Genomic DNA, 12,379 nt, shown 5'->3' with positions numbered 1-12,379 from the left:
GACAGATACCGTATCACGCAGACTACTTTTAGCAAATAAAAAGAATCTACGACCCAGGATCGAACCCTCGGCCTCCTGCATGCTAACCCAAAATCCTATCCACTATACCAACTGCATAACTCTAATGCAGGCAGAGGTAGTTACCGTACACGTGATTACAGCGTTGCCAGTCTTTTAAGTCCATTTACTGCCTGAAATACGCGCAGGCCGAAATTTTGTGACAGACACTTTTATATTGTCAATATGTGAGGAATCCCGAAGCGAACTCCGACTGTGCGAACTTTTCTTCACCCTGTATATTACCCATGTCCTTCTGAACGTTTATTAGAGTAATGTATAAAAATTTGAAGTATTTCGATGAAGAACTTTTCGCGATTTTTGGTAACAAGATTTCCACTTCATATATTAAATACATATTTATATAATATGTATATTTAATAATATAGGCTGTGTTGTCGGAATGTTTGTTAGAGTATTTAGTACTAATCCGGAATAAAGCGGTCAAGCACTTTTGGGGAAATTTTTGGTAATATCATTTCCACCTTCCATATTATATATGTATTCATACGTTGTAAGATGGCGGGAATCCAAATAAAGAAAAATACAGCCCACGTACTTTAGAATATTAATTACAGTATCACATAAAAATAAGAAGTAATATCGTTCAAGTATTTCTCGAGATTTCTGGTAAAACGTTTCCCTGTTTTATATTAAATATGTATTTATATAAAATGGTGCTCCAGTAAGTATATGAAAACACGCCCTTATTCGAATACAATGTTGTGACGAAATTTCGAAGCAATCGCCAGGAACTTTAGGAAATATCAGGATTGAACAAACGAAGATTTATATTTTTATTTACATAGATAAAGACGCAATAAGTTCAAAGTTTACTAGCATGTTCTTATGAAACCATCAGTAGAGTCGAAATAAATACCAATCAAAACTGTTCTTCGAGAATTAAAATAGTGCGTTTCTCATTAACAAGAACTGGAATTTTGTGTCTCATCATCATTTGGCTCGAATTTATGAGATCTTTACGTGCAGCAACAGAAAAACTCTTCTAGTTATGTATTAAATGAATGAATATTGTCGCTTAAAAATGATGAAGCTGATAAACCACCGAATTTTGTTGTATGCTGCGCTTGTAAGCTATATATCATCAATACTGTCATAGTAGCTTCTCCGAAGTACTGCTACACAGGCAATCCGACAGAGGCAATGTCTTAAAGGAATCGAGCTTCTTGCGTGTGGCGGGCAGCATAGCTAGCAGGCTCCGCCGGCGTGGCTGGGAGGAATCGTGCGTGCGCTTACATACAGTACATACCTGCGACTGGGGACAGCTTTCTCATCACACACCAGCGGGACTTCCACTAGAACAACAGAAAAAGTCCACTGTACTACGCTACCACCTTTTGTCCTAGCTGTCATTTACTGGCAGGCCATGTAGGTTACGAACTCTCAGTCCAATCGGGGTCCAAAAGCCTTGGTTCTGGACCTTCATACATTCGGCTAAGCGTTTAGATCAGGGGCGTCCAGCGTTTCAGCTACTGCGGGCCACGGTGGAGGAAGACAAACATTTATGCTCCGCACGTAATATACTTTACACTAATAATAAAAAAAGGAAAAAGAAAGAAAGTTAAAGGAAAAATAAACGGGATGGAACAATGAGAAATAGCATCATGTGGTGGGACATCATTACGTAATCGAAATTTTATGAAACTTTTTTCTATCGAACGTATGATAAATGTTCATTTCTTGGGCCGCATTGATACTTGCCTTAGGCCGCATGCGGCCCGCGGGTCGCGGGTTGGACACCCATTGCTTAAATCGTCTGATAATTACCACCATGAGCAATATTACACCCCAAGAAGCATATCTGTAGCGAAAGTTATTCCTCGAAGAAAGCCATAAAATTTTAAGTGCCCAAGTTGAGACGGAGTGAGTGGCGTCCTGTCTAGATTAAACAGCACGACATTCTTATCCTCCTTTATCGTACAGTGGTGCAAATAAGTGGCAAACATACACAGCATACAGGGCTACTGCTACCAAAACTGCAGCAAGCATTTAGATAGGTCTGCTGCGGTTAACAAGCTGCTGTCATGATCCATTAACGTTCATAAAACTTAATGTAAACGTGTGCAATGTATGTCTTCGGCTGTGAGTCAGTAGTTTTAAGCGTGCTTAGATGATAGGACTGCGCAATTTTTTCTCTCTTAGTATAACGCTTAAACGAATATATATGGAGAAGGCAATGCTTGCGTAAGCAAGTGAGCGTTGTATACGTATACTATTCGGGATACGTGGAGCGTAATTCAGAAATTTTCCGAACAGAATACGGGATAAGGGTCTTGAATATTATCCATTAGTTCCATATCCACAGTTACCAGCCAGGAGAAGCGCGAGCGCTAGCGCGCCGCTTCCGGGATTCGAGGAGATGCGTCGGCCCCGGATCGAATCCGCCAGGAGGATTAACGACGAGGATCGGTGAACCGGCCAGCATGGATTCGGTTTTTAGGCCGTTTTCTACATCCGACTAGGAGAATAACGGGCTGCTACCATGTATCGCCTCAGTTACAGCATCCGCGAACATTTAGAAAATATTGTCTCACACTTTCACATCGAAACACTGGACACAAACACAAGGGGTATATAATTTACCGTCTTGGTGAGGGTTGGGAGAGGGGGGGGGGGGGGCAGTGGTGAGAGGAAGAGCATCCGGTCGCCCTATACCATTAAAATTATCTAATACAGATTAACATGTCTGCTTCGGTGGGTGCGCAGTCACCACTGCGGATTGCTAAGCGAAGGGGCCCGGTTTCAATTCCCGGGCGGGTCGGGGATTTCCTCCACTAGGGGACTGGCTGTAGTGTTGTCCTTCCCTTCGTAGCGTCAGAAAGAACATTCCCCTGTTGAGATGGCTATGTGGGCACGTACTAAAAACCAATAAAAAATAAACATACTGATTAGCCCGCCGACTCCGTGAGGATACCGGATAAAAGCCAGGAAAAAGAAGTTCAGGCCTCGGTTTGGAAGAAATATGTGAGGAACTTTCAGATCCAAGGGGTAGTCGGAAAGTAAGTTCCAATCGACCGCGAAATGGAAACCACAGTGAAAATCATAAATATTTTATGAGAAACAGTTAGCTACAACTTCCAGCTACTTATCTACATAGTCGTACATCTGACTTAACACCTGTCGTAGCGTTCTACCAACTTTCCAATACCCTTGTCATAGAAGGCAGCCGTCAGCGTTTCCTGCCAATTCTTTACGCTGGCCTACAGCTCCTTGTCTGTGCCAAAATGTTGTCTTCTTCGTCAGGGTTTCATGTGAGCAAAGATGAAACTCAGAAGGAGCCAGCTAGGGCTGTATTGTTGGTGATGAAACACTTTCCATCGAAAACGCTGCAGAAGTATCTTCATTGCCCCAGCAGAATTCGGCTCAGAATTGTCTTAAAGAAGGAAACGAATGACGGTTATGTTACGTGGGCTGCATAGCTTCTGGCGAAATTTCTCACCAGGCCCTCGAACTTGACGGGAGACGCATGCTCTAGGCATCTTCACGTGTTAACTGTACGTTCAGAACTGAAAAGAGCGGCGTGACGCAATCAACGGTCGTACTAGAAACACTGCCCAACACACCTGCGCAAAGCTTCATAGGATTTTCACAGTGGTTTCCATTTCGCGACCTATCGGAACTTACTTTCTGAAGTGCCCTCGTAGATTCACGTGAAGCTACGAAGTACTCGTTTGGACGTAATCATTAAGTTGAAGAGCATTGATTTGAATAACAGCACAGTTTAAGGTACAACGGATGATAAGTCTAATCAAGGAAGATTTAATAAACTACATCCATCCGATACGTTATGACGGTCAGGGACTTTGCCTGGTCAATAACTATATGAGAAGAAGCAGAAGATAATTGTCTGGTTGCAAGACGGGTCATAATACGTTGAATGAACTTTAAGTTTCAATTACTGGAAAACTTTTCGCCTGACCTTGTGTTGTCATTATTCTCTTACTGTTTTCTTTTGGCTCCCGACACTTTTACTACATTGTTTTACGTGTAGTAACATTTTGCCAGACCTAACAAATCCACCACTCTGTACCATATTATTTAGTTACTGCGTGAATTGATCGTCGCCTTAGTACATGCTTGATTAGCCACGGAAATGTGGTTACGGTGTAGAGTATGGTGATTTTTTTTAGTTCTTTTGTACTGCGTGGTAGCCCTAACATTAATGAATATGGTCTTTCTAAATTCCGTTGAGATAATCCTCAGAAAGGTACAGGTCCATGATCAGATACCAGTTTTAAACAGAACTGCAGTTCAGAGATGAAGCGACTGTGTCACACACGAACTATGTTCTCCACTCTTCGCTGCGTGAAAGATGGATAGTTATTACCTGAGACCACGTTAATTATTACACTTGCAAACAACTGCCAGGTGTGTTACCAATTTGGTATCAATGCTTATTGATAACCGCTATCTAGATGGTTCAGAGAGGTGAAAGTTGTCGACATCCTGTCTGCAATTATATAGCTGAACACGGTGCGCAACTCTGGAGTGAACATGGATGAGGTAGGAAATTGTCAGTGGCACTTTCCTAAGAAAGTGCTATAAACGTGAAGCAAACTAGGGAAACTACAGTGAACGTAAATGTGATCGACTGAAAGGTATTAGAGCCCCCATTCATCCCGAATACGAGTCTTGCATCTTCAACATTGAGCAACTCACCTCACGTTGAGTGTGTTGCGGATAATTGATGGAAAGAGAAACTTCTAGTGTGTAGTATGACGAAAATATTGTTTGCCATGTACATTACTACTGTCCATTACTACCGCATTAGTTGTTTACAAATTTCACAGTCAATTAGCACCTTTCTCCACTCAACAGCGTGGGACACATCGTTTTTCTTGTTTGTCTCTGTATTACGGAAACGCTTCGGCACTGATCACGGGATTCCAGGCACATCATTTGTCACCGGTGCTCTCCACACTTCCTAAAAAAGAAATTTGCACTCAAGCTGTATCAATCAAATACTTCGGTTTCGCGACGAGATCTCTCTGTCTGACAATGAGAGTTTCCGGCCTTCCAGTAATATAAGGGTGTAAGCAATAGAAAATCCTGTACTTGTAAGACCGCTCAGCCGTTGCACGAATTCCCTACAGTAGATCAGGCAGCCAGTGGTCCCTTATTAATGGACGATTATAACATTTAACAATTGACAGTATCACTGTTTACACCAAATCACTGTATTCAGTTTCATAGCGGCAGTCATAATGACGTCTTAGAACTTCGTCATGAATAATTTGACATTTCCCTACAATTTTGCATTTAGATCGTCACATGATCTAGTCAGGGGCTGTTGTCCCACATGTACGGTATTAAATAGTAACCATTTATTCATATCACTTTCTCCTGTCGACACTACATTGCTTGCCAGTAAATGTGTTACTAATGTATATTCCATTTCCGTTTATGTTTATACGTCCCGATTCGAAATAGTTATGAATTAAAAGTTTTACAGATTTTTATGGGCTGTGGAACGCTGTAAGAGCTACTAAAATTAGATGCAGACCGCATCCTCAGCTGATGGTACTACCGTATACGCAAGTGATAAAATTGAAAATGATTTCCGTTGAGGGAGAACGTGACGAACTAATCACCTTTTTGCCATCTCGAAACTTGACGGTGCCTTCGATGACGGTGTTGCTGTCGACCATGCCGAGCGCTCGCGGCACGTGCTCTCCGACTACGACGTGGCGTCCCACGCGCGTCACACACGCACCGACGCACAATGGCTAGTTTCGGCATGCACTGCGCGGCTGTCGGCCACCTACTGCCGCCACAAAACGCGCGCCACTGCTCGCCGGCTCCCAGGCGCCCGCGCGCGCGACACGCCGGCGCTGCCATCTATCGAACCAGTGTTGAACTCGCTCTTGGGCGCCGCTTCCTCACCGAAATCGGTCGGTAGCGCAGAGTTCTTTCTTAACCAACGCTTTAAACTATTTGCGAATCAGAAAGCTGCCGATTACTCATATTAATATGCACCCAAGACTGCACGAATAACTGTAAAACACATATTATCCAAAACACACGTTTCCCTGGAAAGCTAATTATTGTTTCTGTAAAACGTGGCACGATTCATATTTTAAAGATCCCTGTTTTATTTAGACGCTCCTCGCAGGAAACAGACAAACTATTTGTAAACTAACGTTTACAACACGCAGTATTTCGTATCCAAATGTGTTCAATTCATTTTAGGGATATGATGGTCGATCCTTTAATCCATTTTCAGGCGTCCGTGCCTCAATCGGCAGAAACTGAACCTATATAATAACGATCGTAATACCGACCATGTATTTGTGGGGCCAACGATTCTCATCAGACGATGCCGTTTTGCAGATGTTATGGTGTATTAGTTTAGACCTGCGACTGATTTTGCTTGGCAAGTAAAGGACGCACAAAATGCATGCGTACCGACTACGTGGGTGCATCGCGGTTGCGGAACCGCATCCACAGAATTTTCAGTCTGGTAACATCAAAATAAAATAAATATTTCTCACTTGCCTTTGTCCAAAAGTAATGAACTATTAAAGCACTGAGATGGAAGTTAAAATATCTGTTTGTTCCAGATGTCTTTGTGCAAAGGCAACAAAGCAACATACTTCGCGGTTCCTTGCCTTTGTCTGGCCAAGTCCAAGGGACACCCCAGAATAATGGTCGTACTATATTGTGAACGAAATCTAGTCTTTTCGGCTTGCTTCCATGTTTCCTAGCAACTGACAAGATACAATACGCCCTCCCCATCCGTTAACATTTGTTGTACATGTACATCTACACCTACATGGATACTCTGCAAATCACATTTAACTGTCTGGCAGAAGGTTCATCAAACCACCTTCACAATTCTCTATTATTCCAATCTCGTAAAGCGCACGGAAAGAGCGAACACCTACATCTTTTCGTAAGAGCTCTGATTTCCCTTATTTTATCATGGTGATTGTTTCTCCTTATGTAGGTCGGTGTCAACAAAATATTTTCGGATTTGGAGGAGAATGTTGGCAATTTGAGTTCCGTGAGATTGCTCCGAGGCGAAAAACGCCTTTGTTTTAATGGTGTCCACCCAAAATCCAATATCATTTCAGTGACACTCTCTCCATGGACAAGAAGACTTGCTTTTATTGAGTGATTTAAGCTGCTTCACTACTCCTACGTTACTCATAGTTGGCAGCTGTTCTTGATCCGAATTCTGAAATATTTACTTCGTATTCTTTTGTGAAGGCATTTCGGAAGACTGTGTTTAGTAACTTTGCTTTGGCAGCACTGTCTTCGATAGGACCGCCATCGCTATCGCACAGAAGAGGCACTGATTGTGTCTTGCCGCTAGCATACGTAACATACGACCAGAATCTCTTTGGATTTTCTGGCAGGTTTCGAGACAAAGTTTCGTTGTGGAAACTATTATAAGCATCTCGCATTGACGTCCGCGCTAAAATTCGAGCTTCTGTAAAAGATCGCCAATCTAGGAGATTTTGCGTCTGTTTAAATCTGGCATGTTTTTTTCGTTGTTTCTGTAACGGTGTTCTGACCTGTTTTGAGTACCAAGGAGGAACAGCTCCGTTACTTATCAAATTATTTGGCATAAATCCCTCAATTGTTGCCGACACTATTTCTTTGCATTCAAGCTACATCAGGTCTACATTTATACTGTTAATTTGGAAGGAGTGGAGATTGTCTCTCAGGAAGGCGTCAAGTGAATTTTTATGTGCTTATTTGAATAGGTATATTTTTCATTTACGTCTGCAGGATTTGAGGAAGTGGATAAAATGGTCAATAGATTGCAGTACAATAAAGCAGCTGGGGTGGATGAAGTTAAGTCGGAACTCATCAAATAGATTGGAATGTCAGGTCTTAAATGGCTACACAGGATAATTGAAGTGGCCTGGGAGTCGGGACAGGTTCCATCAGACGACAAAAGCAGTAATCACAGCAATCTTTAAACATGGAAACAGAAAAGATTGTAACAACTACAGAGGTATCTCTTTAATCAGCGTTGTGGGTAAAATCTTCTCAGGTATTGTTGAAAGGAAAGTGCGAGTATTAGTTGAGGACCAATTGGATGAAAATCAGTGTGCGTTTAGGCCTCTTAGAGGTTGTCAGGACCAGATCTTTAGCTTACGACAAATAATGGAGAAGTGTTATGAGTGGAACAGGGAATTGTATCTATGCTTTATAGATCTAGAAAAGGCATATGACCGGATTCCTAGGAGGAAGTTATTGTCTGTGCTACGAGATTATGGAATAGGAGGCAAACTTTTGCAAGCAATTAAAGGTCTTTAGATAGATAGTCAAATGGTTCAAATGGCTCTGAGCACTATGGGACTCAACATCTTAGGTCATAAGTCCCCTAGAACTTAGAACTACTTAAACCTAACTAACCTGAGGACATCACACACACCCATGCCCAAGGCAGGATTCGAACCTGCGACCGTAGCAGTCCCGCGGTTCCGGACTGCAGCGCCAGAACCGCACGGCCACCGCGGCCGGCCATGGATAGTCAGGCAGCAGTTAGAGTTGACGGTAAATTGAGTTCACGGTTCAGAGTAGTTTCAGGAGTAAGACAAGGCTGCAACCTGTCTCCACTGTTGTTCATATTATTTATGGATCACATGTTGTAAACAATAGACTGGCTGGGTGAGATTAAGATATGTGAACACAAAACAATCAGTCTTGCATATGCGGATGACTTAGTTGTGATGGCAGATTCGATTGAAAGTTTGCAAAGTAATATTTCAGAGCTAGATCAGAAATGTAAGGACTATGATATGAAGATTAGCATCTCCAAAACAAAAGTAATGGCAGTGGCAAAGAGATATAAACGGATTGAATGCCAAATAGGAGGAACAAAGTTAGAACAGGTGGACGGTTTCAAGTACTTAGGATGCATATTCTCACGGGATGGCAACATAGTGAAAGAACTGGAAGCGAGGTGTAGCAAAGCTAATGCAGTGAGCGCTCAGCTACGATCTACTCTCTTCCGCAAGAAGGAAGTCAGTACCAAGACTAAGTTATCTGTGCACCGTTCAATCTTTCGACCAACTTTGTTGTATGGGAGCGAAAGCTGGGTGGATTCAGGTTACCTTATCAACAAGGTTGAGGTTACGGATATGAAAGTAGCTAGGATGATTGCAGGTACTAGTAGATGGGAACAATGAGGAAATCAAAGAAAAACTGGGAATGAACTATATAGATGTAGCAGTCAGGGCGAACAGGCTTAGATGGTGGGGTCATGTTACACGCATGGGAGAAGCAAGGTTACCCAACAGACTCATGGGTTCAGCAGTAGAGGCAGGAGGAGTCGGGGCAGACCAAGGAGAAGGAACCTGGCTTCGGTTAAGAATGATTTTGAAGTAATAGGTTTAACATCAGAAGAGGCACCAATGTTAGCACTGAATAGGGGATCATGGAGGAATTTTATAAGGGTGCTATGCTCCAGACTGAACGCTGAAAGGCATAATCAGTCTTAAATGATGATGATGATGATGATAATGATGTCTGCATGATTTGGGGGTTACACTACTAAATCTCGCTACGACAACCCTGTGTTCACTAATCCCTGTATCCGTTCTGATGCTCGTTATTAACTCAGTATTATTTGTTGCTAAGAGTTCAAGTGTGTTTTCACAACAATTTGCTATTCGCGGGGGCTTATGAATTAACTGCTCGAAAAATTTTGCAGAGAATGCGTTTTGCACAATTTCGGATGATGTTTTGTGCGTACTTCCGAAATTAAACCTGTATTTTCGCCAACATATCGAGGGTAAGTTAAAGTCACCACCAACTAAAATCGTATGAGTCAGGTATGTGTTAGATACGTAACTCAGATTTTCTTTGAACCTTTCAGCAATTGTATGAACTGAATTTGAAGGTCGGTAGAAGGATCGAATTATTTTATTAACATTTCAGTGAAATTATTTTCTCGTAATCTGGATTGTCATCATTTTGTTTGTTGAGACAAGGGCTTCGGAGGACGCGAGAGCCCGATATTGTAGACTGAAGCGGTGTTATCGCATTTATAGCTAGTACAAAGAAGAGGTCTACTGACGGGATTCGTGGAGCAAGGTAATCATTCAAAAAATATCGAGATTCCCCAAAAACGTATACTACATTCCGCCACTGATATGCACCCACAGAAATTTTGGAAACTCGGCGCCTTTGCAAGATGTACTCGTAAACAAAAACAGAGTACAACTACAAAAACCAGTGCAGCATATTTCACAACCTAAATAAAATCTTTACGCTTGTATTTCAGGAAAAAATGCCCCTGAGAATGAAACACGTTTAGGCATTAAAGCAAAACATAACTAAGTACTTGTAAAATGGACGACCATCTTTAATTCATTTTTACAAGCATATTTACAGTCATTAATCAGTTAATACTCCGGTCGCACATCCGAGCGAGGTGGCGCAGTGGTTAACTCACTGGTCTCGAATTCGGGAGGACGACAGTTCAAACCGATCCTGATTTAGGTTTTCCGTGATTTCCCCAAACTGCTTCAAGCAAATCCCGGGATGGTTCCTTAGAAAGGGCACGGCCGACTTCCTTCCCCATCCTTCCCTAAACTGATGAGACGGATGACCTCGATGTTTGGTCCTCTCCCCCAAATCAACCAACCAACCAAACGGTCACACAGACAACGAAACACTTTGTCAGGTACTTATTTACGAATTTCGGGCATGCTGCAGGTGAAAATTAGGTCTGTAACGTATCTCATAATTGAAATAAATGGTTTTAGTTTCGTTGTAGTTTCGTCAGAAGCGGCATTGAGAAGTACCTTTTTTTTAATTTCTTGCTGGTGAGTAGTTTCGGACACTTGAGTCCATTTTCGAAAGATCCGTAAGTGTGACAAATACGGCCGACAGCTCATGTACAAAAAACTGCCCCTGCAGCGATCAGAACAGTGCTATGCGACCACAGTACCGTTCTGATCACAATATTTTACTGCTGTTGAGCCGGCCTTAGCACCACTTTGGTCACTGCAGGGGCAGGTTCTCGTACATGAGCTATCGCCTGTATTTGTCAGACTTACAGATGGTTTGAAAATGGACACATGTGTCTGAAACTCATCACCATCGAGAAATAAAAAAAATGATTCTTCTTAATATAACTTATGACAGACCTACAACAACCATTTGTCACACTTTATGTGGCATTTGGAATATCACAAATTTAGGGTTGCTGACGGAGGTGTGGAGAGGGGGACCGGGGTGTGGGGGAGGGGGCGGGGGAAGCAATCTTGAACACAGAACAGTCGACAGGAAATATTCCGAATGGTGCCGACTTCTGACGATCAGTACTTAGGAGCCGGAGGCCAACTTATTGCGCCTTGCTAGATCGTCTGTTGCAGGGGGGGGGAGGGGGGGGGGTTGATAACATACTCATTTACTTTACTTAGGTCACCAGTCAAGAAAAAGGTCAATACATATGCGCCCCGATGTGCCGCTTCTTGATGTCAGTATTGGTTCCTGAGCAATAAGTTTGACAACCACTGACTTAGAGGACACTTTGTTGTCCGTCTGTCTCTCTGTCTGTTCGATTGTTAAGACCCCTTTTCTCAGGAGTAAGTAGACGTAACAAACTGAAATTGATATCGCATAGTAAGGTCTGCAGTCCATTGGAAGTGTAAAGAAAATTATGTTCTCAGTCAGCACAATCAAAAGATACGGCCATTTACGTGACTTATTTTGATACTCGCAAGTTCACTCATTGGAGCAGATAGTCACTTCCCGTTGACCTTGAATCATGAAATGTGACACGAAATACAAGAATAAACAAAGGTTTTTACCACCCAGGTCCCCAGAGCTCCTGAAGATAGACGTTGACTGTGGATATTGTATCAAACACAGTTCCTTTTACTGTACAGAGGCATCACTAAACCCGCCCGAAGATGTAAACAATCATGCATGAGCAACGCCTATTAGACAGAGGAGGCCCTACAGCAGATCAGTTCCAGACATTGCACTACGAAGGATGTAAATGGCTCGTGTTGTTCAACAACGCCTGGACGACCAATACCGCGGTTCGATCGCGACCGCATCGTTACTTTGTTCCAGGAAGGCTCTGAGCACTATGGGACTTAACATCTGAGGTCATCAGTCCCCTAGAACTTACAACTACTTAAAACTAACTAACCTAAGGACATCACACACATCCATGCCCGAGGCAGGATTCGAACCTGCGACCGTAGCGGTCGCGCGGTTCCAGACTGAAACGCCTAGAGCCGCTCGGCCACTGCTGCCGGCCCCATTAGTAGGAAGAGCATTCAAAGAAGAAAACATTCAATGGGAGCAGCTGTTTCTAAGAACACACTCG

The 12,379-nt window shown here is 42.7% G+C and overlaps 1 protein-coding gene across 1 annotated transcript in view; it reads right to left on the bottom strand.

Moving 5' to 3' along the window:
* Nucleotides 1-5,828, bottom strand: part of LOC124594597 — a 393,017-nt gene extending 387,189 nt beyond the window's left edge. The window contains exons 1-2 of the mRNA XM_047132970.1: nt 5,670-5,828; nt 1,328-1,373 (exon numbers count right to left, since the gene is read on the bottom strand). Coding sequence (XP_046988926.1) covers nt 1,328-1,373; nt 5,670-5,726 — 103 coding nt within the window. The 5' untranslated portion in view covers nt 5,727-5,828. The remainder of the gene's footprint in view (nt 1-1,327; nt 1,374-5,669) is intronic.
* Between the last annotated feature and the right edge of the window lie 6,551 nt (nt 5,829-12,379).

The sequence above is a fragment of the Schistocerca americana genome, chromosome 2 (genome assembly GCF_021461395.2).
Source record: "Schistocerca americana isolate TAMUIC-IGC-003095 chromosome 2, iqSchAmer2.1, whole genome shotgun sequence".
Taxonomy (NCBI): domain Eukaryota; kingdom Metazoa; phylum Arthropoda; class Insecta; order Orthoptera; family Acrididae; genus Schistocerca; species Schistocerca americana.
This window is presented reverse-complemented; position numbering and strand designations above follow the sequence as displayed.